This window comes from Taudactylus pleione, unplaced genomic scaffold, assembly GCF_031769625.1.
Source record: "Taudactylus pleione unplaced genomic scaffold, aTauple2 ptg000025l, whole genome shotgun sequence".
NCBI classification, from domain to species: Eukaryota; Metazoa; Chordata; class Amphibia; order Anura; family Myobatrachidae; genus Taudactylus; species Taudactylus pleione.
The window spans coordinates 4,778,420-4,804,936 of NW_028284427.1; the positions used below are offsets into that span (position 1 = coordinate 4,778,420).

A 26,517-nucleotide genomic window follows, 5' to 3' on the forward strand; every position below is an offset into this window, starting at 1 on the left:
GAATAAATATGAGCTCAGATGACTTTTAGCACATACAGACTGCACTACACTTGATCTTAACCATTTTTTAAATACAGGTTCTTCCTCTTTTTGAAAAGTTGAGAAACTAGTTGCAACAGACCAGATTTTAGCTTTCTATATACCTTGAAGTATCTCTGAATCAAATAAAGTCAAGTTTCACTATTGTAAGATTTGTGATTAGTTCAGCAGCTTTTTAAATCTGGTTTGTATCCAAGGGACCAAAACCTAAAATATCTGAAGTTTTAAATCCATCCCCATCACTCACAACATAAGTACAATTAAAATACAGATTTATTGTATTCATTAGGACCTACTTCCTTTGTCTGGTCATCTTTATTATGCCATAATAGAACATTGAAATGTACAAAACTGGTGGAAATCCAGCATTTACTTGACAAATTGTTAGAAATTTACATAGGACCAAATCGTTCTCTCCAACTTTGTTAAAAAAAAAAAAAATATATAAAATGTGAAAATAAACCAACTGACAACCAAATGGGAAAAGCCAAGTTATTTCAAGTCTTTCAGAGCCTTTCTCCAATTCCAGAGGTCATCAATAACCTGCAATATTTAAAAACAGGTTTAATGTGAGAAATAGGAAAAAAAGGAATGACCCTATAACCTATTACAGACACAGCATTGTCTAAAGTGGACAATGCAGAAAACATTGTATAGGCACTATTTTGTTCTGTGGTCACTGCCAGCTGGGATTAATAATTTTTACACATTGAAGTTTACCGAGCCCTGTGCACTCCCATATTAAGTCTATGTAGAAGTAACATAATATAATAGGAGACACTGGCCCATCAATGAATATTTCCAGCATATTCCCAGAAAAGACTCGTTTCTCCAATACCTGCTACAATCCCTCCAATCCCACAGGCAATCGAGGGCTTGCAGCAAGTACCCTGCTGACAATGTATTTCAACCCCCCTAGGGCTAACTCCTTCTAAAGACCATGGGCTACACATCAAAGATTTAGCCAGCAGCACTGTGAATGCGTGGCAGCCAGTGTCCCTGCGGGTGCCGGTTAATACATGCCAGCAATAAAATCCCATCCTGCAATTTGATTTTGGGTGATCACATCTCCAATGCAATGTGGACGCAATATTATTTTTGATAAATGGCCCTCTATGTAACTGAAGCCTCCGTTACTCACCTTTTTGTTGTCTGTTCTGAAACAATTCTTCACGTAGTTTGTGAACTTTGCTTCAACTTTAGGAAGGACACTACCCTGGAGAGAGCAAACACAGTCATCTATTACTTCCATGCCTAATGTAAGTTTAATTTCAATGTCTACTTACAAATCATTCAACCCCTTTATTGGATCTACACTGTCTGTACTCCAGTGATCAGTAATACACTTACCTTTTCTAATGTTGCTTGCATTTTTGCTTTAATTTCATCAAGTGTAAAGGGGGCCTTTGGAGACTTAGGAGTCAGTTGCTTGGCCTCTTTTTTCCCTTTTTGTTCTGGTGTCTGAAATAAAATTTATACAAAGACATGATGCATCTATACTATTATAAGAACATTGTGCTTCAGGTTGGTGCATGAACTACTGAACAGATTTTCATGAAGACTGCATAATATTGTAAAGCAAGAATTTATTGAAATCAAAATCAATGCAAGAGCCAGGTGTGACAAGAGCACGTCTGTCAAGGGGGGGTGGGGGTTGCTTTGGGCCCACATGTACCAGGATAAACTACATGCAAACCTGCACAGGGCAGTGACTGGAGTGAGGGGAGGCACTAGTTTACAATACATACAGTATCCAAGTGCATATTTGCAACCTGTTATCAGAGGATTATAGTATGCAGAAGAGGGAGAATTATACTGGAAAAGAGAATTTGTAGGTCTGACCCTAAAGTCTACACTGCTATCAGTGGGCCCAATTATGCATAGAAGTACACATGAAAAGGATGTAGGTCATCATGGGATGCACTCAAGACGTCTAAAAAATTAGAGTTATGGTAGGAGGTAAGTCTACCATAACTAATTTTCTTCTTTAGGGTCCAGAGGAATCCACAGCAATACCACGGGGATAACCTAAAGCAGTTCCCCCTAGGGTGGGAGACGCTACTGAGCAGAAAGAAGGAGAACTAGTTGCCCAAAGGAAACATCCTGAGGGGCTAAAATATCAAAGGCATAAAACCGAAGAGTGGACAGGAGACCACGTGGCTGCCTTGCACAATTGTTCAGAGGCACCACAACTGAATGCCCACGATGGCCCTACAGAGAGTAGAATGTGCTGTCACCGTGACAGGAAAACGAGTCTGCATGCACAGCTGAGAGAGTCATACGTAACCACCGAGCCAGGGTCTGCTGGCAATCCTAGTCTGTGAAAAACCATATAATACAAATAGCATCTCATTTTCTAACAGTTTGTACGCTCCACATAGATACGGGGCACAAACTACATCCAGAGAGGCTTCACCTATAGAAAGATCTGGAGCCTGAAAAGCTGGAACTACAATTTCTTCATTCACATGAAAATGGGACACTACCTTTAGAAAGTTAACCCTCCCTTATACGAAGAACAGCTCTATCCTGGTGAAAAATCAAAAATGGGGCGACGAGAGCACTGCCAAATCAGAGAAACTGCGTGCAGAAGAGATAGTTAGGAGCAGAAAAAAATAAAAATCTTCGCTGTCAACCATTTCAAGTCGAGTCCAGAGGTTCAAAAAAGGGGAAACCTGTAGCCCCTTAAGAACCAAAGACCGCTCCCACGGTGCTACCGGTGGAACAAAGGAGGCTGAACTCAGAACTCACCGGAAAAAAAAAAAAAAAAATTATATCATCTGGCAAAGCAGCAATCTTTCTTTGGAACCAGATTGACAGTGCAGAAACAAGTACTCTCAACGTAGCCAGACGGCGAGTAAAAGGTCTAATCTAGCCTGGAGAAAAGCCAGAACCTGGTGAACCCTAAACACTTTAGGGTCATATTTCCTGCGGGAACACCACTGACCAAAGGATTTTCAGACTCAAGAAGATTCAAGAGCCACACAGTCAAAGCCAGACGAGCCAAGTCTGGATGTCAACAGGGACCCTGCATTAGCAGATCCTGACAGAGGCAGAGGATACAGACTGTCTATGGACAGATTCTGTATGTCTGAACCAATGACATCTGGGCCAAGCTAGAGCCAACATTACTGTTCCACCTTCCTGCTTGAATTTTCTGAGAACTCATGGGGAGGAGGGAAATTAGAGGAAAGATACGCCAGCTTGAAGTCCCATCTTCCTGCCAGTACAGCTTCAAAGGTTGCTGATGGGTCTCTGGACCCATACCTGTGACCTTGTGGTTGTGACATCATGAAATCTATTTCTGGTAGACACCACTTCTTTACCAGGAGCTGATGGTGAGAAGCACCCAATTTGGAATGCAGAATGGGCGCTTTTTTCCCCAGATGGTCCTTTCAGCCACCACAGGAGGGAGAGAAACCTCTAGGTCCGTATTAGATACTGTCTGTTACACCGGGAGAGAATTAATCTTTGCAGAGGCCTGGATTGGAACTTGTGCACCCCACCATGCCGAAAGTGGATACCATTGATCCCAGGACCTGCATTGCTGATAGTATGGATGCCTATTGCTTGACCGCAATGACAGTGCTGCAATATTGTCCTCTGGCAGAAACCCTTTGTGCCTGAGAATCCAGCAATGCTCCCAGATGTACCATCTGCTGTGTTGGAGAAAGGTTTTCTTCCAATTGATCCAGTTGTGCTTTTGTAGGCAGGCTACTGTCAATTGAAGATGGTGTTGTAAAACAACTGGAGTCTGCCAATATCAGACGGTTGTCCAGATATGGTATTACTCTGATACCTAAGGCGTCAGGGTAAGTAGTCATGACCGCCAAAATTTTGGTAAAGACCCAAGGGGCTGTAGACAGACCAAAAGGCAGTGCCTGAAATTGGTAATGTTGCTGAAAGACAGCAAACTGTAGAGATATCTTTGGTGGAATGGCATAATAGGGACATGTAGATACGAATCTTGACTGTCCAGGGAAACCATAAAAATCCCAGGCTCCATTGGCAAAATAATTGACCGGAGAGTTTCCATACGAAACTTGGGAACATGGATAAACCTGTTAAGGGTTTTTAAACGATAAGCCCCATTCGTTTCTGTACTAAATAGATTGGAACAACCACCCCTTCCTTGTTGTAACACAGGAACCAGGATTATCACCCCTGTCTGCAGCAGAGAGTGAATTGCCTCCTGAAGGGCCAAGCCTTTGACTGCATCCAATGGAGGATCTGTACAAAAGAAAAACTTCTGGGGAAGATGCCTCCTTAAAGTGAGTGCATATTCTTGCAACCATGAAACAATCAAATAGTTTTAGAAAACATTCATAAACAGTCACACGGAAATAAAGTTGTGGTTAGCTATGCAAGAAATAGCCCATAACTGCAGCCTGCCCTTTGCAGTGTCCAACATGTCATCTGCAGTTTCAAGATACATGCGGATAAGTGGGACTTGTCTTCCGCTTTGAGTGTATTACGTTCACTCAATTCCATAATTACATATGTAAAATGAGGGGTCTGTCATTTGAAAGGTTAGTCCTCTATCAAACTGTGACCCCTTAGCGGCTATTGTCTGGTGATACAGCAAACAGCCACACTTACTCGCGGGTGCGAGGAAATCGCACCTAATTGGATTGACTCTAGAATCCTGTTTATCATTTTGGAAAGGTGGACTATTGGCAACATAACCAAAATATTTTAGTTGTATGGAAAAAAAGAAACCTCGTTTTCTTATGGTTCCCGTTCTAGAAACGTTGATGTTTTCGAATAAGTTAGAAGTAAATGGTATTTTCTGAAAATAGTTTTAAGACCATGGTATAATTTGTGTGGGTGCCACATTAAATATTGATATATTTATGTTAGAATGTGAGGAACGCAAATGTGAAAAAACTACTTCAGCACAAGGGTGAGAAAACCCTCAGCAGCGAAGGGGTTAAGGTACAATTGACAGCAGATTAATCTTTAAAGTTACTTCCACATTATAATGTAGTTTCATGTCTCAATTATATAAAATGTAATTAGGCCAGCAAACTATATTGTCTGCAAATCTAATGTAGAACACAAATCTGTTAACAGGTCAACTCCAATTGCAGGCATTACTTACTTTCAGAGGTTTAGCTGGTGTGGATGGTTCTGAAGCTTTTCCATTATGGTTGGACTTTTGAGCAGATTTTGGTTTTGTAACTTGAGGAGTCTATGGAGAAGAAGTTGAGTGACTACAATTATTTCTCAAATAGAAATCTACATTTATGCAAACTGAAAACTATATGCACATTGAGCCATCATAACTAAGGGTATGCATTTTGTTACTTTACATTATCATCCTCACTAAAATCTATGCTCTAAAGTAAAATGCCATATGGAGTGTATTTAATGGAAAGAACCCTTTATATAATTCATAGAATGCCCTATGGTAAAAAAAATTGCAGCTTATTCTATAATACAGTATCCCTTAATACGAAGGTTGTAGACTAGTTAAGTTGCTTGTAAAGATGGAAAACAAAACCAGTGAAGTTAATCAAGATTTCAAGATTAGACAAGAGGTACAAGTGATATCACTGCTGATATATATTAATTGTAAAGGACATTAGTCCAAATAAGTAGTGTATTTTACAAAGTAATGTCCCTTGTGTATTTCCATGTTTTCCAAGGTGCACTTTAAATAGCAACGAGAAAAATTTTATTTTTAAAAAATACACAAACTACCTTTTTTACTGGCGTTTCTTCTTCCTCCTCATCTTCATCGTCATCATCCTCACTTAAAAGAAATAAAATCAATTAGACTTTTCAAAAATGGCTTCTAAGAATTAATGTTCTGGCTTAAACTATAAGCAAAACTTAACTTGGCAAATTAGCAGAGGCAAGGAAAGTAGGACTTTAAGACGACTTGACTATTGCATTAATGTGGCTAACTCTATAAAAAAACAGTTTACATTGTTGCATGCAAGTTTAGCCAATATCCATACACTTAGTTTTAATTACTGTCCTAGTGGAAGGCAACAAGCAAATAAGCTTTAGCAAACAGAGGGAAGAGTATTTCTGGATAAGCAAACAGTTGGCTAGAACACAACACTAGACAGGGCAGGTTTGTAACTGTCCAGAACACTAGAACAATGTACACTCTAGGGAGGTAGATCGGAAATTGTTGCCATGTTTTTTTTCCATTTGATAGTGCGTTTGCAATAGTTGCCACCATAGCATGCTTGCTTCCAATGGACATTTGATTGTTCTTTAAGGGCTTTCAGCTGCAGTTTTTGCAGCACAGCTCTCCGCTCGTGCACAATTTTGCTTTCTATTGCAGTGACCATCAATTGTTAATCAGCAACTAACTTCTTTGCAATGGTGGCACGGTTGAGCCAATTTCGCCTTCACACTAGGGACCTGGAAGTGACATGTAGTGATGGCGGAAAGGCGGTTCTCTGCCCATAAAGTCCACCAACAGAATAAACTTGTCCCTTTGCAGGCTCGCCACACCTCGGGATCGCTACAAGATTATATTACCCTTCTATGCCCACATGGAAGTAGGGAATGACGTTGGACAGTTGCCGACATCAGGGTCCTCTCCATGAAGGGCATCTAGACATTACCATGGTGGCAGGGCTCTACAAATCCCGGGGGCCAGGTGTCCATGGCTACCAGGCTACTAGATTTGCAGTGAGTGAAGAAGCAGATCCTCATCAGCTCCGGAGGAGATTCGTGCCTATAGTATTGCGGTGTTCATATCATGCACAGGCGTGCATGTGCTGAGTGTCGCCTGCGGTGACTGCTGCGCCTCTGTCCGTCCCAGCCTGCACAGACGACTCCTCTACATCCTGGCCTGCTCCGATCCCTGTTGTCTGTCCCAGTCTACGCTGATCCTCTGTACATCCTGGCTGTCGACTGTCTGGTATCTCCGCCTGCATAGAGCTCTCCGGTAGTAGGGTCTATGCATGGCCAGCGATTGCGGAGCGGCTTCAGAGGGATAGTGGTGCGACCACGAGGGGAGGGGGGTTTTGTTGTACTTTCTAGCACCATTATTTTATGTGAAATGTGGTCAGTTATTACTGGAGGGTGGGGGATGGAGCAGGGGAGCTGTGCAGAGCAGTGAAGGGGTCTCTTACTGTATCCATTCAACTGACAATTCTGTGGACTAGTATAGCGTGTATAACAGTTGCATAACAGAGCTGTGCTCCTCACTCCTGTAACTTTTTTTTTTGAGGGGGGGGGGGGGGGATGACGACGACAGTGGTCTGGCTCCTACACTTTCATCCTGGCCCCTAGATTTCAGAAAAATGTGTCAAGCCCTGCCATGGTGGCAATGTCACCCACTCCTTGATGGTCATTCCTAGTACACTCCACTGATCTGCCTTCACCAATAGTCAATTGTACAATTCACTAGAACCTACAAAGTCTTTTAAACACATGTTTGCAGCAAAGTAAAGCTGGAACAGTAAAGTTATATTGTTCAATTGTTACTTCTATAGCTATAAATCTAGGTGAGGTGGACGACATTGAAAGGTCACCATAGCTCGCACCTGAAAAGGGGGTGTGGCAATGAGAAAATAGATGCTGTGCGCATGTGGGTGGGGACGGCACCTGCCATGTTTTAGAGGGGAACGCCAGATATTTGGCAGAGTGCGGTGCCCGGGTAAAAGCCTAGCAGGAACGCTATACACATCTTTTACCAAAGAAAATGACTGCAATCAATGTTACCAAAAATCCAAGGATAATTTAATGCTCTGCTGTACGTTCATAAAGAAAACTCCTTCATGTAAACATAACCACACCACCATGAGGTACACACTAGATAAGTTTGAAATTAATGTCATAATGATCAGATGACCACAAATCTTACTCAAAGTCCTCGTCCTCTTCATCGTCGTCATCTTCATCTTCCTCCTCATCCTCATCTTCTAATTTTGGCTTTTTCTGTTTACAAAAAAAAAAAAAAAAAAGTTATGACAGGTCTTCAAAAGAGAAGAATACCTAAACTCCATTTCCATACCTGAGGAACCTTCGATGTTGAAGCTGCAGGCCTTTTTGTATTCCTTGTGCTTTCTGTATTTTCTTCTTCCTCTTCATCCTCCTCATCTGATGACCCCAAATCTTCTAACGCTAATATAAACGTAAAAATTATGATCAGAATAGAAAATAAAAGCAATGTAACAAATGGCAAATAATTTGTTGTTGAATATTTGGTAACACAAGTACACAACCTACAGCTTTGTATGAGGGCTTACTATACCTGAACATTACTTACCAACAAGATGCTGTCCACTGACATATACAGGACCAGTACCAGACTTGAGCCTGAAAACTACTGGAGGTGCTATTTCAAATCCACCAAGAGATACCTAGGAGCAGACAAATTCATATGAAATAGAACATTTAGTCATGCCCAATGTGTATGTACAAAAAGGTGCCCGGCAATAGATATACTTAATAAATTTATTTTATAAACAGGGCCACTCAGCAAGCGTTTATACCCTTTGAATACTATATGCTTATATAAATTTGACTAGCATGCACTATTACAACTTTGATTTTCAATAAAAAAAAAAAAAAAAAAAGCCAAACTTAATCTCATTCTCATGTTCTGACAGTGATAGCTATATTTGGCTTCCTTTTTGCTTTTGTCAAAGGAATATTTGATACCTACTGTCGGTTGTACAGATGGTTTCAAGGATGCCAGCACAATCTTTATTGTTTTTCCTTCATAGCTCATGCCTTCAGCTTCAACAATGTGTAGTTCATCTTTAGCAGCAGCACCTAAACTAACCTGGAAGAGGAGTTTAAATTTTAGACAATACAATTACACATTTACCAGTTGTCTTTTGGAGTGCATCCTATTTTCATATACCAAAGCATAGATACTGGCTATTTACTTTAAAAGGCACAAAGATATATTGTATGTAAAATCTACAGCAACCATTCAAAACTACAAAAGAGCTAACAGAGACCTGAGCTATTTACGGCTAATTCATACCTCTGCCGACGTTAATAGAACATGTCCACCTAGCAGCTTCTGTTCCAAACTGAATACTCAATATGAAATTGGGGCCAGCTGATCTAGAAATCTGGCATACATAGTCATTAGCTCAGTGGTGGGCATTTTCTTCAACCTGTTAAGGTGCACAATAATTTATATATAATAAAATGTAAATTGTATTTTATTTTCCATAAAACTTTACAACTAGTTGTTTCAAAACCCCTTGCTATATTTAGTGCCAGGGAAGAGTCTTATTTTGCTACTTCACCACTTATCAACCCCATAGATGTCTATAGCAGTGGTTCTCAAACTCTGTCCTCAGGATCCCACACAGGTCGCGTTTTCCAGGTGACCCATCAGCTGCACAGGTGCATTCATTACTCACTAACACATTTTTAAAGAGCCACAGGTGGAGCTAATTTCACTTTTGATTCTGTGAGACCTGCAAAACATGCACTGTTTGGGGTCCCTGAGGACAGAGTTTGAGAACCGGTGGTCTATAGGGACGGAGGTATACCAAAATTTAGCTAGTGATTAAAATCTACAGAGACTCCCAACCCTTTTACAGATTACATGGACTCTCCAACTCCATTTTAGACTTCCTTTCCTCACCAGCTCTTTCACTCTCAACATGAATATCACTCTACTCCTTCCGTCCAAAGGCAGCCAGGAACTTTAGTAACCACCAGTGCAGGCGCTGCAACAAAGGGGCTGGACCCAAATGCTTTGCGGGCAGTATAGAGAATGCTCTCTGCCCACCCATGCATTAGCTGACCAAGAAACTAAAGCTAAGAGGCAGATTCAGTTAGCATCAACACTCACATCTGATTACAGTAGGCTCAAAACCCCTACTTTTCCTGCACACCTGGGTTGAAAGAATAATAGTGCTGGCAATGTGCTGTTCCAGAATGGCACATCAAGAGAGCCACTAATTGAATTGCCCCCTAAATATATTTTGTAGGCTGAATCTAAATACATCTTGCAAGGAATCACCTCAGTGATCGCACTATGGGCACGATTCAATTAAACACAAAGTGAATAGCGCTGGGAATGAGCTCCCGAAGCGATTCAATTCTGCAAGAGGTTAGATCGGGAAAGGCTCATTCTCACGTCTTAAACTGTGTTTAGGCACGAGAACAGGCATTCTCCGGATAAACTTCCCAGCGCAACGCTGTTTTTCTGGCACTAAGCGTAGAAAACAGCATCGTGCCTGGACTAGTCAGATTTCTGCTCGCATCCCCAGAGGGGCTAGCGCTATTCACTTCGCGTTGAATAGAATTTTGCCCTATATATAGACACCTTGTTCAGACCCAGTAATATACAGAGTAAAAATAGAGCAGAGGTATTTGAGAAATGCATACAAGTTGCATTCCCGCTAGGCTGTTGGAGAGCAAAAAGCAGCCGGCCCTCCAGGAGGGGGGCAAAAAGCAGCCGGCCCCCAGCCTGCTGGTGCCCAGCCGGCCCCCAGCCTGCTGGTGCCCTGCCGGCCCCCAGCCTGCTGGTGCCCTGCCGGCCCCCAGCCTGCTGGTGCCCTGCCGGCCCCCAGCCTGCTGGTGCCCTGCCGGCCCCCAGCCTGCTGGTGCCCTGCCGGCCCCCAGCCTGCTGGTGCCCTGCCGGCCCCCAGCCTGCTGGTGCCCTGCCGGCCCCCAGCCTGCTGGTGCCCTGCCGGCCCCCAGCCTGCTGGTGCCCTGCCGGCCCCCAGCCTGCTGGTGCCCTGCCGGCCCCCAGCCTGCTGGTGCCCTGCCGGCCCCCAGCCTGCTGGTGCCCTGCCGGCCCCCAGCCTGCTGGTGTCTTCACCCACGGGGAAGTGTCCTGCGGGTGGGGAAATGTGCAGTGACCCGGTGACTGCCGGTGAATAGACGCTGGGCGCATGCGCCCCGCATCCATTCTCCATGTCAGCAGCGCTTGGGGGCTACCCAGAGTTACAGTAAGTGCCGGGCACGCCCCCAAGAGGGACGAAAAGGTGACGCAGTCTTATTGGCACGCCCCCTTTTCAATGATCACGACCCCTTATTGGGTGAGCGCGGAAGTGCCTTCTCTAGGCTCTGGCGCCCTGCCTGCCACCGGAGCTAGAGTGAACACTAAACGAGTGACAGAATCTGGAAAAATGGTCATACCCCAAAGAGCAAAGTCTATTCTAAAGGAATTCTGCATGTCAATATTTATTTAATATATGAAATTGGATAACAAAAAGGTAAAGCTTAATGAGCATTGCGAGGATTACAAATTGCTGAAAGCACATGTTATGCTATGGAATGAAAGGCACTTCAAGAATAAACATGAATGTAAATGGGTACAATGCAGGGTTGGCTGGTTTAAACCAAATTGTTTAAAAATAAAAAAAAAATTAAAACATTATGCTGTAACTATAGGCACAACACCATGACTGGTATTCCACATTCTTGTTGCTTGTGGTCTTTATCTGAGTAAGCTGAACCAATGCACTAAATCTCACACACTACAAAGATATAGGGAGTATGAACCAGATGAGATGCTAAATCTGCCTTGCATCAAGCCAAGACTTCTTCCCCATCAATCCCATAGGGCAGGGAAAAAAAAAAAAACACCGCTAACATTCTGAATCTAAAGGTGCCTACACATAGCGATGTGCTCACGATCAGCCGGTGTACGATTTCCCTTGAAACTCTCCCTGGCAGCTCTGCACACGATTTGGTGTCCAATCTTCATACGATCTCACCTGCATCCAGACTTTTTATAGTGCATCGCGTTCCTAGATTGTCAGATCTGCCCTACAGCACACCAGGTCTGAATGCGATGTGCGAACAGCTGGGACGTGCATCGCGATCGTGAGTGGGGACTCATGATTTGGGCATTTTTTTTTTTACACGATCTGTCATGCCAATGCTTTGGAATTGGCCAGATTGTAAAAAAAATGGTGTGTAGGCACCATTAAAGAGTAAACACCAACACATAACAGGGAAATATACAGAGAAACACCTCTTGGTTTAATCTCCAATTCAAAACCTTCAATCCTATTGAGATGAGTGCTAGAAAGAAAGACTCTGGTGTCAATAAGCTATGCAAGTTTAGTACTTAACAGTTTGCTTTGAAAAACCATCCAGGAAGCCAAGCTTGCGTGTTCTTTATGACTTACCGTTCTCAAAGATAACTGGTGCTCATTTTCATCATCCTCCAATTTAAAAGCATACTCCTTTTTGTCTGCCTTCAGTTCACAACCTACAAATAAAACAAAATCTAATATTTAACCTTTAATAGGACCACAATCTGAAGCACAGGGTGACCAGCATTACACATCACTATATACAAAGAAACATCATTCCCAGTTACATATTACATTTTCCTTTTAAGATGTAGCATAAATACCCCAAAATATCAGAAATCAAATGCTCATATTAAGGAAAATTAAAAGCTGTTACACTATGCGGCACAGACTGATCCCATAATACCATGGCACATTAATATGCCATACCCGTATTCGGTACCACACTTGATATAACACGCATACTATACCCGCATGTCCGTTACCAGGCCGCCATAAGCCTGCACTCGCCCTACACGTGGCTTTAGAACCCGCAACCGTCGCAGCGGACACATGCCTGCACAGCAGGCTCTTATACCGTGCAATCGCTTACAGCGAGGCCAGTAATAGCTCAGCCTTGCGACCTGTAACTGGAACAACCCGAGTTCCGATACCAGCATTGTCTAGTACAGCTATATGAGGCTGCGCGTTATGGCCGGCAGCGGGGCGGCCATGAGAGGCCTGGTGGGAGACAAAGAAGATACCGGATAGCAGACGCTCATACCGAAGAGGAAGTTCTGCGGGCGTAGGGGAGTCATGTGCTCCATGTCCATGCTGTCTTCCATCTTTCCTCCCGCTCCTGCTGTCGGATGCTTCTGATAATGGACGGTGTCTGAGTGCAGGAAGCTGCCGCGCGTGTGACCGGCCTTTATGTGCTGCCTGGCTCTCGCGAGAGACAGCGCAGGGGAGCGGGGCGGGGCTGGTCGGACTCCTTAGTAAACCGAGCTCCGATTGGTTGAGCGCCTGGTGCTGGCACAGCACATGTTGTGTATGGGATTGTGCCGGGCTGTGTTGGCGCAAACCGCATGTTTTCTGTGGGCCATAGATTGTGTGTGAGCCTGTGATGAAGAAATAGAATTGGCCATTGTGTTCGTTACACGTCTCCGGTAACTGACTCACTGTCTCTCACGGAGGCTGTAACGTTCTTGCGTCCTGGTGGCGGCGTTTCGTTAGCAAGATGATAATAAAAAGGATGAATCGTCACCGAAATGCCGCCATGAGGGCGCTGGAGCGATGCCACAACAGTTGGATTAAAAATAGTTGTGGTACATTATATGTATCGGCCAGTTGTCCAAAACCTGAAATGTGTTATAATGAATGTGAATACAGGAAGCTTTACACATCTTTCTGGTCTACAGTGGGGCTTCGCTGCTGGGGAAATTCCAGGGTGTGCAGGTAAGGAAAGGTATTTGGTAACCCTGCAGGTAAGGACATCACAATAGGAATGACATTGGACAGTAGCTGATAATGTCAGGGTCCTCTCCGCGAAGGGAATCTAGACACTACCATTGCAAGAGCTTCTTTTTACAGGGACATTTGCAAATACAGGGGGAATACAATTTGCACAACATGCCACCGTGCAATGCTGCGCGCAAATCGGCTACGCTAGTGCCGACATAACAAGTTTCCCATCTATTGTGTATGAAGGATAACTTGCGATGCCTGTGTGAAGGAATGCACAGTTCCTTAAGTGCTCATCACATCAACGTAGGGAATTTAGGGCCTTATTCAGCTACGACGGAATTGCAAAGTTATTTGCAAGCAGCTTTGCAATTCTGTCTGTGCAGATATGGTAATGCAGCAGGAGGCATCACCCCCTCCTGCTACATTACGTATCCGAGCTGCGTTGTCCAACGCAGCATCGGATACTCTGCGGAACGTTGGTCCTGCTAAGGTGACCCATGGGTTCAGGCAGTCGGCTGCTGCAGATGAGAGGAAGCAGCCAGAAAATCTCCATCAGCTGACGGAGATCCTGGCTTCTTACCTCCCCCCCAATGGAGGCGACACGCCACCGTTTCAGGAAAAGGAGGGCATCGCCGCCCACAAACGGCAGCAGACTGTCAATCACTGACCGTCTGCTGCCAGTCGCCGTGCAAGATTGCAGACCTGTTCTGCACATTATGAGGGGTATTCAATATGGGAGCGAAAAGTCCGTGCTGGACTTTTCGCTTCACATCGGAGATTTTCCTGGGATAAAGTATCGGGCGCGCGCCCGCTTTATCCCCGTATTCAATTTGAAAGCTACGAAAACGGGAACCGGCGAAGTAGGATCGGCGAAAAAACACGAAATTTACCTGGAATAAATTGTAGGACCCCCCTAAAACTGTAAAAACATGGATCACTATGGGTACCCCCGTTTTAGCCTGCAAATAAAAGTCGGGGATTTAAATAGCGTCAGCAGGTGTTTTTTCCCAACATTGAAGAAGTGATGCAGAAGAGCACTTAGGTTTTTTTGTTTTGTTTTTTTAAGTGGTTCAATCAAATTTGGGGTACATGAAAATGGGTACTAGCATATTTTTAAGTCCCTAAAGTCTTTATTTAAAAATTCTGCAAATATGCACCTGCCGCATACTTGCAGAATAGCTCTGAACCAATTTCCCTATTTTTAAACAATTTTTTTTTTTTTTACCCCAAATTTTCAATAATTTTTTTGGGGTGTCCCTATTTTTTTTTTTTTACTGTTTTTCATAGTTTATTTTAAAATGACATTCCCAGGGATGCAGGCTATTTTTTTTTAAGCCTACACCCTAAACCCCAATTCTGCACTTTTTTTCACCACGTATTCAGTGGTGAAAAGTTACCCCCGTTTTTTTTTCGAACCTGCGAAAAGTCTTTGAAATTGAATACGGTGTAAAACCAAAACCAGCGAAAATGACGTCATCGGTGCGAAATTATCGCAAAAACTGGCTTTTCGCTCCAAATTGAATTGCCCCGTCTCCGAAGCCCAAAGTCGGCTGGAGAGGTGCTACACAAAATGCAGAGTCATAGCTACACTTTTTGGTGCCCTGTGCCAGAGAGAGAGCATTGGCGCCCCCCCCCATTTTATAAATAGGGACATAAGATAGTGCACCTGAAAAAGGGATACGGCCTCATAGGGAGGGGCCAGGGAAAAGATAAGGGAGGCCAGGAGATGCTGAGGATAAAAGAGGAAGCTACAAGTGAGAATGATAACAGGAAAATTGACAATTCCAAAGAGCGCCCCCTCCTGCCCTGTGCCATGGCACAGATCGCACCACCCTAGTTGTCAGTGCGCCGTGGCCGCCAGATAGGGGGCTCTGGACAGTGAGTGAACACGGGCACCCTCCTCTAAATATGCCCCTGCAGTACACTACTAGACTGTATATACATAGTAACATATTTTAACAGTGACAGTCCGGCTCCAGTCCAGCATGCCCGACACAGGTGATGGGGGAGATTGCTTCCTGCTGAAATGAGTCAGTCGAGTCTGTATGTTACATTACATTAAGCTGAGCTGGGCAACAAGGATTTGGAGGACAGAGAGACTGCCACTGCTGTGTCATAGCTGACAGTGCAGCAGAACCAGGACTCGTGTGAGAGTGTGTGTGTCTATGCTGCTGTGTGAGTGACTGCTACTGCAGGGTGAGGGCTCTGAGACCGTGAGCCAATCAGAGCTAGCAATATGCCCTGTTGCCTAGCAGCAGCCTAGAGAGGGGAGGGAGGGACTGAGGGTTACATCTCTGAGGCAGTAAGAGACAGCCTCCATTGAACCCAGCATGAATATTCTTTGATGCAGACACAGCAGCCAGGAAGGAGCCAGGGGAGGCATAGCTAGTAAACAAGACACCATCGGAACACCATCAAATTATTATAATTTGATGGTGGTAAACATCGTAAGGACAGCATCGAATGGTAAAAACACTACCATCAGAACAAAAACCTCAATGGTTAGTAACCATCGATGTTTGATGTCCATCCCTACTCCACAGACCTATTAGAAGGTGAGGCATACATCCCAACTGTTCTGATTTTGGCGGGACAGTTACGCTTTTGGGTATTGTCCCAGCCGCAGACTGGAGTGTCCCGTGGTAGGGGGAGGTTGGGAGGCCGCTTCAATCGTTGCTGTGCTAAGCAGGGCAAGCAGTGAATACATGCCCATGCCTGCGGCATCTAGAGCTGGGCATGCTCCCAACATGACTAGAACGGCATGGCTCGTAGACATTTCCTGCAATGATACACCCCCTAAATTTAGCCGCACACTTTCGGGGCGCCCAACAGTCTCACTATTCACCAGAGAAAAATTGAGAGGTATGGTGAGAAGGACAATAAGCAGCTGTGTGCTCTTGCACAGTGATGGTTGCTGTGACTTTCCTCTACTGAATCATATTTGCCTACCCTCGCGTAAGCGCTGGGAGACTCCCTGTCGCCCCGGAAAGGCATACAAGCATGCCACAGTGCAGCTCAGGTGGCCAATGACGTGATTCATGCTGAATTGCGTAATTTTTGCCACATCCCCCACGTTACAATGCTGTTTATATTGAAAATATATTACTATCATGACGCTAGCAATAAACTATAGGGGCAATTCAATTCAAAGACTTGCGACTAAAAAAGCCAAGAAAAATAACGTATTACACAGCGAAAATTAACTTGCGACATTAAATTTAGTGCATGGCAAAGTGTTGCAGTCTACCTGCAGGAATGACTGCCCATATTAACATGGCCAAGAGTGCAAGATAATGTATTGGTTATGAAATACAAGGCTATTTCGACAAATATTGTTCACACCCCTGTAAGGGTGCAGGCTGTGTATATTGTTCAAAATAGAGATTTATAAGCTGTAGCAGTCTTAGGCGTAAATTTACTAAAGTGAGAGTTTTTAGAAGTGGAAGGTGCTAGTTAAATGTTAAATAGAATCCGATTGGTTGCTATGGGCAACATCTCCACTTCTAAAAACTCTCACTTTAGTAAATTTACCCCTTAGTGTTCACTCTAGGATTTTTGTCGGGCAGGGTGCTGATCAACTAGGAGGGTACACCTGCATGCTCAAGAAAAGGGACATGGCCTCACAACATGTCCCCCTTTCCATCATTCTGGGGGCGTGCACAGCACTCCCAGAGATGCTGGGATGACCCCAGGTTATCCTAGCACTGTGTGGTGCCTTATGAATAGGGGACGCTAAAGTGTATTATTTTAAATGTAATAAAAAAACTTTGCCATTTGACCACCCCACATCAATGGCCCTTCAGACTACATTGCATTCTTCATTGTCACATTGCCTATGTGCAGATAAATCCATACCTACTGTATTAGTATTCCAGACAGATCTAATGGAATACACATATATCATACACAGCCCTCACACCAACCGTGACCTCGCTTTCCCTCTGCTGCCACCATTATCCTTTCCACACACTGACCTCCCCTCCCTGCTTCCTCCCCATGAACACTACCCATCCACAGCCATTATAACCTCCAGCGCCTACTCCTACAGCCCAATCATGGCATTTTACCACTGATTATGATCACCTCAGAGCAGCCACATACTCTAATTCTATTCCATCAACCCGCTGGCTCCTCCCTATTCGCAGCCACCTACCTACCTGCAGGTTACTTGCCAGGTCCAGCCAGTTTATCCCCGATCCCCCCCTTTACACTTCCGAAACTTCCAGAATCACATGCTTCATGTTCACACTAGGACTGGTGCCGGGCAGGGCGCCGGACCTAGAAAGGGCACTCTAGCGCGCACCCGAAAAGGGGGCATGGCCGCAAGGAAAGGGGCGTGGCTTTTAGATGCGCCCCCCTTTCCATCACTCTTCGGGGCGTGCCCTGCACGTACGGACATGCCGTGTTGCCCCCAAGCTCTCTCCTCTCTGCGAATAGATGCTATATGCATACCCACAGCAACTATTCAACAGCGGTGATTGCTGCACCGCTATTTTTACCACCCGTGGGACACTGAGCGCAGCTGATCTGGGTACGCTGTTGAGATTCGTGATGAATCAGGCCCATAGTTAGAGACCACATAAATGCCCAACACCCCTTACGTATTTTTATAATCTATACTGTTTGTAATACAATGGAGTCATTTCCTGATATGGGGCCTGACTTAGATTAGTACGCAAACCCGATGGTTTGCTTACTACTCCGATTGTGAGCGGCCTTTGCATGTTCAGGATTTGTATTGCACATGAGCAGGTCTCCCTCTGCGAGATCTCTTGCAGTTTCCACAAGCTGCAGCCTGATTGACAGGCTGCACCCTTTTGACGGCAGAAAGTGGGCGGGGTTAGCCTACGTTCCCAGACCCCCCATTTCTGAAAGTGCTGAGGCGAGGGTCTGCGTCTTCCGATTTAAACTTACTAATTTCACACCGGAGCTGCGTGGGGCAATCTCAGTAACCTCAGGGTTACTCGGTTTGCCGATGGTATCGCAAAAAGATCCGATGCTGCGCCTTGGGACGCAGTACTCAGATCTGCAATGCAGTCAGACAGTGTCTATTTACACCTGACGCCTCCTGCTTATTTGCATATGAGTTGTATGGTATTTGCACAGCCGCTTCCCTGTGGCTGTGCAAATAGAAAACACCTGCATTCAATGTTCAAATGGTCTGTGATTCAAAGCACAAAATCATAAATGTCAAATCTAGGGTCTGCTCATGACTTTTATATTGCAGCAGTCAGCAATATCCAGGAAGTTTGATAAAGGTGTTTTTTCCCACATGGATGGTTGCTAGTTAAACGTTTATATTTCTAATTTCATATTTTTCTACATCAGGGTCCATAGGGTATCCACAGGATACCTTGGGGTATAGGTGATGACGTCAGGCATCGGGCACCATAAAGTTAAGTTTTCAGCCTCCTAGGATGCACTAGGGTTCCCCTCCTATACCCCGCCCCCGAGCCAAGGCATCCCAGTTTCGTTGGTGCCCGGCTCGGAGTCGGAGCACCTGTTAGGGGGGGCTAAGGATAGCCCCTGAAGTTTTCTTCGCGGCAGCTGTGGCTGCCCATCTGGAAGTACAGCATGGACAGTCACTACTGACGTCCATACTGTCTTCCCTACACCCCCGCCGGTACCAGAACGCCGGTACTGATCCGGGGATGCTGGTAAGCATCTGGGGTCACAGCTAGCGGTGACCCCAGATGTTTTGGACCATGGCCGGATTCAAGGGGACAGCAGGTAAGCAGTGGGGTCCCGTGGTGGGTCCCTGCTGAACACATGGTCCAGAGTCCCCAGCCAGGTAACCAACCTGCGCTTCCACTACCCCCCTGGGGCAGCGGACCGCAGCTGAGCGGTAGCGCTGCGGCGTCCCAGGGGTTAATTGCATGCCAGGGGAGCGCGCCTTCCCTGTACACAGCCGGCGCCTCCCCCGCTCGACACAGCCCTCTCTGCACCTGCCGATTGGCCCTGTGGCCATCTTTGCAGAAGCATGGTGGAAGCTGCTGATCGGTGGCATCGCAGTCTGGGTCCCCCGGCATACCTCTCCTCCGTTGAAACAGGTCTGTGTTTGCAGAGCTGTGTCCTACCAGGCTCTGTGTCTGCGTAGTTGAGGATCAGCGCTGATAGTGCAGGGATTAATTTCTTTGCATTGTATGTGACTTCTGCTAGCGTCTGCTGCCTGTACTTTCACTTTCTACTGTCAGCCATTTCACTGTCCCTGCTCTTCTGCTAAAGCCCTTGCGGTGCGGTGATTGCAGGGTGGTTCTCCCACTATACTAACGAGTATCAGTGAGAGGGGTCACATACCATCATGTCTGAGAGTGAATTTCCTCTCCAGCTTCTGTGTACTACGTGCAAAGTACCAATAGCGGAGGGGGAGGGTAACGCGGAGGGGCTATGTCGGCAGTGTTATTTATTGGCGCGGCCAATTACTGTCACGGCTCCGGTACAGGAACCGCCCTGGGCTTGTTTCGTCAAAGCGCTTACAACCCTAGTGGGCCAGTTAGCTCCGCAACCTGCTTTTTCACAGATGGGATTGTCCCAGCAGTCAGTGGTGTCGTCACCCATGCAGGGTTTCCCGAGACAACTGATGGTACCCCACAGTCTCCCTATTTCCCCTCCCCAGGTCTCTCAGGAGCCTGCGTGGGTTAATTCACTGACAAGTTCTGTACAGCATTTGTCGGACGTGTTACAAGGGGAGTCTGTGTTGCGGCCACATAAGCGGCCGGTGGCGTCTCTGTAAGCTCCTTATGAGGATGACGATGTGACGTCCGATGATGGGGAGATTCTGGATCTATCTGACCAAGAGTCTCTCCGTACTAAAGAGTCGGACGCTAAGTCCAAGGTTTATATTACTGGCCGTATTTGGGCAGTCCGCACAGCTTTAGTTATTGAGGATGATGATCCTCCGGTGTCCAAGTCCAAATATGCCTTTTTTAAGGATATTAAGGGTGACGCCAGTGTTTCCTCTTTCGGGTCAGTTAGTAGACCATTTAGAGGAGGCGTGGAAACACCCTGGTAATCGGTATCAGCTTCAAAGACGCTTAGCGGTGGCTTACCCGTTTGCAGACAATTATTTTTCTCCTTCATCCACTAGGGGACACTGGAGAGCATAGACAGTGGGGTATAGACGGTGCTGAGAGGGAGCTGGCACTTTAATTCTTTAAGAAGTTGACTAGCTCCTCCCTCTCTATATCCCCCTCCAAGCCTCAGTATTAGTTTGTGCCCGAGGGGAGCTGATGTGTTTCACACTCCTCCTCAGGGGTTTGTAATATAGTTAGATAGCACTTTTGTGCTGAAGATAGAATTAATTGAGGACAGACAGGCAGATGCTGCACTGCCTGTCTGCGACGATGGAGCTGCCGGGGGACCCGCTCGCAAGTGCACGCACTTGGCCTGGGGTCCCCGACTGCTGAGACCACCGTCTCCTTTAGGGGGTTTCACATGCCGCTGCGTGCAGCGCGCATACCGGCCCCCATCAGTCACTACCGCCGCCGGCAGTACCGCAGCTACCCGTGAGTATACCCTGGCTCGCAGGGTAGTCAGGTTAGTAGTATAAAAGGCGGTGTAAAATCTGGCCCTGCCACCCTCTGCGCTAAACACAGCAGACAGCGGCTGTAAGTATCCTGGCTCCCCGTGTAGCGGTGTAGCCAGGTTATTGATATGACTGCTCCGACTAAAGGAGCAGTAGGCAGCGGCTGTAGGTATCCTGGCTCCCCGTGTAGCGGGGTAGACAGGTTATTGATATAAGGCTGCTCCGACTAAAGGGGCAGCAGGCAGCGGCTGTGAGTATCCTGGCTCCCCGTGTAGCGGGGTAGCCAGGTTATGGGTGTAAGACAGGCGGCCATTACAGCACAGGGCTGCTCAGACTAACTGAGCAGCAGACAGCAGCTGAAGGTATCCTGGCTCCTCGGGTAGCGGGGTAGCCAGGCTATTGGTATAAGACAAGGCTGCTATAACAGAGCAGCAGTATGGCAGGCTGTGGCTGAATACGACAGCGTTAATGTAAGCAGCGGATTCCCCGCTGCAAGAGCCTCATACAAGCTCATTAATATCAGAGGATGATTGTCACTTATTGAGTGGCATCTCTAAATAGCGCGCTTATAGTATATTTAAGCGCCATAGCGGGGGGGCGGAGCTTGGCTCCGGAGACCTGGCTTTTCCTCTCAGTAGCCCCAGCACTTCCCTGGAAGATGCTGGCGGCCATTACAACTGCCTAATGTCTTTATATGCATATATATCTATAAATGCTGCTGTAGTGAAACTGGTAGCCTAAATGGAAATGTAGTTTTAGGCTGGTTAGGAGAGCATTCAGTATCTGTGATACCTGTTTTCTATGCCTAGCGTTTCTGGCACTGCTAACAGCGTTATTGGGGCATCTGTCTCTTTGTATACCAGTTTTCTGCTGTTGACCTTTTTCATTTCATTTTAATGTGTGTGTGGTCTGTATGTATCATGAGGCTAAGGCGTCTCTTCATCCCGACATTGGCCCTCATTCAGAGCCGCTCGCTATTTGCGGTCGTTCGTTCTAAAACAAGGGGTGGCTATTAAAATGAACCGTTTGCTTTTTGCGGTGTGTTCACGCCTCTAAGTCTGAACGAGTGAGCAAAACTTGCGGTTGTATTTTTGAAAAATACGCCCCCTTGCCGCTCGCACCATACGTCATGTCCGCTATTTATTAGATAAATCGAGTACATCGAACAGCGTATGAATTGCTCGCTATTCTTGTGGCTGGTTTTTTCAACCGCTATTTTGCGAGCAGTTCTGAGTAAAAAAAACCCAAGTGACGTGGTCAATGACGCTGCTGTATTAATTATGCACTCCCTTAAAACGCCCGTTTTGACCTTTAAGCACGCCTGCGTTCGTTTTCCACACCCCCGTTTTCAAGCACCTTTCCCTGTTACCACCCACATACGCCTCCTTCTGTCACTCAAAATAGCAGGCCTTCGCTATATAGCGAACAAACAATTTTCGGCCGCACTGACTGGTTCGCGCATGCGTATTAAAAACCGTACGCATGCGCAGATGTGCGAACATCGATCAGAACGAACGAGCGGCCGCTTACGAGCGGCTCTGAATAGCGCTCAAGATAACCTGTACCTAATCTTTATAACAATAATAATTGAGCTCTACATACCTGCAAATATTGTGCAACACTAACTCCCTATTGTGTAGCGCATATGACACTCCGTTAAGGAGCTTATTCTGTCAGTGGAATATATATCTCTACTGACGGATATAGACAGGAGTTTTTACCTTTATACTCGCAAGGCTCAGTCCCGTACTGATCGGTGTCAGATTCGGTAAAAACTTTTCCATGCATGGATGTTTTTTCCTTGCAGTGAGTCTAGAGACATCCCTGGTAGGCAGGTAATTACATTGCCTGTTATATAGGACGGGAAACCGAATTCCACTATTGGATTCTGAAAATATTTTAGAAAAAGAGAATTATTTTCTACAGCCACAAGCCCGATCTCGTCTGATCTTGGATGCTAAGCAGGGTCAGGCCTGGTTAGTACTTGGAGACCGCTTGGGAATGCCAGCTTCTGTATACTTAAGTCCGACAGGTACAAAAGGGGGACACTAGTCCTGTCCCACAGTTTTCTTTTTAAAAGGAGGTAACAGACTTGCTATGGCATTTCCAGTTTCAATACAGCTGGATTAGCTTCTTTCAGCTAGGGAACATCCGGATAAACAAATTTCAGATGTCCCGGCGGTTTTATATATATCTCTTTCTCTCATTCATGCAAAGCAGTACAGCATGTGAGAATCCCACTGCAGTAGATCATTGGTCATGTCTTTTAAAGACATTGGAGAGGAGTTTGAACTGTGCCCTGTCAGGGTAATCTACAGGGAGTAATTCCTCTCGTATCCTGTCTGCGATTCCTCTCCCTAGAAGTCCTTATACAGGACCCTTGTTTCGGCCCTTTCGTGTTCCCAGTTGTTCAGGGGACCATCAACTGCCTCTGGTTCCGGAGGTCGCTGTAGAGTCTCTATAACATCTACTCTACATGAGGTTAAGTCCATTACTAAGTTTAGTTCAGGATGAGTTTTACTCTTACCTGGGGGTCCCCACAGTGGGAGCGACTCTTTAGGACTTCAGAGTTGTATGGACGGAGTCTTGTACGGACAATTAGGTCTGGGATTTCATCACTTGAGGATACAAGCTTGACTTTTTAGTCTCACCCTCTACATTGCTCTTTTACCAAGTCTCCAACAATAGGAGTATTATTTTTACAGCATACTATACACTAACTTTTATCCACAGGTGTGATAACCAGGTTCCAGTCATCAGACCGGACTAGTTTTTACTCCAATCTTTGCGTGATTCCGAGGCCTTAGGGCTCGGTCAGACCTTCCCTGAACTGGTAGAATATCACTCTATTCCTAAGGATTTTCCAGTTCTACATAGAGTCCCTTTAGTTGATGTGGGACTAGAGAACGGCGAATGTTGATCTCTGGATATCAACAACGACTTCTTCACATGCCTTTATGGCCACCTCACCAGGCGGTTCTGAGATTCGTTTTCTGGAACTCATTTCCACAGAGGTAAGGGCTGTCATGACTGTTCTCCTTCAGATACAGGAGTTCACGATTATCTCTTACCTAGACGATCTTCTGCTGAAGGCTCATTACAGGGTCCAATTACTGAAAAATGTCTCAGTAACTCAGAGCCATCTCATATTCAGGGATGATCGCTGTATTTCCCTAGCCTCATCTGCAACAACGCATCATGGACACCTTATGTCAGAGAGAGTTCCTTCATCAGGAAAGAGCATCTTCCATTCCGGACATGATGAGAACGGTTCTTCGACATTGTCTGTCTGATATTGGTGCATGATTGCACTCGACTCCTGGAGTAGAGGATCAAGACATTAGAGGCCAGATTTTTCAACTACTCCTCCTCTCTCATTGAGCAGAATCCCATCTTTTCCTTCTCCTATAGGTAAAGTTAAGTCCCAGAACTCAGATACCCTTCTCTGGGGATTGAACTTGATATTCCTATTGGAGGTATTGGAGCTAAACACATTCAGAGTGGGGAATGGGACTCTTTTCACCACAGATGCAAGTCTGAGAGGATGTGAAGGGGTGTTTCAGGAACAGCACTTCCAGTGCAACTGTGTATCACTGGAACGAGTCTGCTGTTAAAACATATTTGAATAGCCGGCGGTTTCTTACACTATTTAGACAGCAGATCTGCTGTTGTGGAGTCGGGGTACAACTTCATGACAGTGGCGTACAGTAATCACAGTGCATAGGTCCGGTGATTTTAAAGGAAGTTGGCCGTATTCTAACTTGGGTGGAAAAGTTTGCAATGGCAATCTAGTAAATTTTCATTCCAGGTCTAGCAAATTGAAGAACAGACTTCCTCAGCCTGTAGAACGTGCATCCAGGGCTCTTTTCACCTAGGGTGGGGTCTTCCTCAGGTCGACCTCATGATATCAAGTCAAATTCATGAACTGACTTTCTACTTCTCGAAGACAAGAGACCCGGAGGCAGTGACTGTGGAGGCATTGTCAACAGCGTGGCAGTTCAAGTTGCCTATCTGTTCTCTCCATTCCTCTTCTTCCTTGGAATCGCTTCTCGGCCTTTTGGCTAAGATCAAGTGTAGTATCTGTTCTTATCAGTTTAATATCTGATACGCCCCCTATTTGGGGGCCATATATTAAATGGATTTTTAGAACAGGGAGATGGAAGAAGAGCTTGCTCTGTCCACTCCACGCATTGACCTGGTATTGCATTACTTCCAGGACCGGTGCACCATCAGAAAGGTGAAGGCCTTGGTATCTCCGGATTTACCTAGCGGATCTTGGTATTTCAACCTCCAGCTTCCGCAGATCGAGGTTCCGTGGCCTATACCTCTGAGAGAATTTCTCGTACTACAGGTTCCTTTAGTCTATCCAAAACAGCTATGTTTGATAGCATGGCTCTTATAAGGGCCATTTTCAGAAGTACAGGAATCTCATCCAGGGTAAGCCCTGCTATGATTAGAGCTAGGAGGGAAGGTTATTCTAAGCATTACCACCAATATGGTAAAACTTATGTTGAGCGGTGTGAATGTGGAGGGGCCCCTCCTACGGAAATCAACCTAGCCACAGTTCTGTTTGTTTATTTATAATTTTTTTCTGCAAACAAGTTTCTCAGCCAGTATGCGGTTGGTTTTGCTGAAGGTTTATTTTTCAGCATCTTGCATACCGGAGGTTCAGACTTTCTACAGGGTGTGATTCAGTTGCATCCACCCTTTTCTTCCTCTAGCGGCTCATGGCATTTGGATCTCGTATTTTCTTTATTACAGTCTCCTCTATTCGACATTTTTTAGTTGGAGTTCAAATACCTTCATGGAAGGTAACACTTTTTCTCACACTGGCATCAGCCAGGAGAGTGTATGATCTGAGTGCTCTATCCTGTCGTCCTCCATACTTGATATTTCATGAGGACATAGTGGATCTCTGTACTAAACTGGATTTTCTTTCAATAAGGGGTTTTCTGGCTTTCCACATCAACAAAGCTATTGCGGTACCGTTTCTTACACGACATTTTACTTAGTCAGGATCCTTAAATTTTGTTAGGGCTCTTCGTTTTTATATGGTAGGGACTGCAGCGATATACAAAGCAAGCTTTCTTTGTTGTATATGATGCTGTTCGTCCTGGTTGGCCAGCTTCCACAGAGTCACTGGCCCTCTGGATTCGTCTGACTGTCTGTCAGGTGTATATGACTTCACCTAGGGGCCTTTGTTTTCTTCTATTCGCTCTGTGGGTTCCTCGTGGGCGTCTGCTCGCGTGGTTTTTCCATGTAATTACTTTGCCGAGCGGATATGCGCCTGGCCGACATTCCTTTTATTTAATTTTTTTTCTAGACTGGCAATGTTTGCGGCCTCTGCAGAGCATTTTGGCCGTTCTGTTTTGCAGGGTTCTCAGCGCTTTCCCGCCTGTAATGGGAGCTCTGGGACGTCCCCACTGTCTATGCTCTCCAGTGTCCCCTAGTGGATGAAGGAGAAAACAGGATTTTGGTACTTACCGATAAATCTCTTTCTCCGATTCCATAGGGGACACTGGA

At 45.5% G+C, this 26,517-nt stretch overlaps 1 protein-coding gene and 1 non-coding gene across 2 annotated transcripts; one reads left to right on the forward strand and one right to left on the reverse strand.

Annotated features, from left to right (window-relative positions):
• Positions 1-294: 294 nt before the first annotated feature.
• NPM1 (nucleophosmin 1) lies at positions 295-12,957 on the reverse strand. The gene is made up of 11 exons (XM_088451174.1): positions 12,790-12,957; positions 12,120-12,202; positions 8,675-8,794; positions 8,276-8,369; positions 8,021-8,130; positions 7,871-7,944; positions 5,743-5,794; positions 5,141-5,230; positions 1,390-1,500; positions 1,181-1,255; positions 295-582 (listed from the first exon to the last, which is right to left on the reverse strand). Exons 1-11 carry the CDS (start codon positions 12,848-12,850, stop codon positions 532-534), a joined length of 921 nt encoding a protein of 306 aa, XP_088307300.1. The 5' UTR covers positions 12,851-12,957; the 3' UTR covers positions 295-531.
• Positions 12,958-25,035: 12,078 nt separating this feature from the next.
• Positions 25,036-25,226, forward strand: LOC148539638 (U2 spliceosomal RNA). Its single transcript, XR_015870152.1, has one exon. It is a non-coding gene; the product is annotated as a U2 spliceosomal RNA (small nuclear RNA).
• Positions 25,227-26,517: the final 1,291 nt, after the last annotated feature.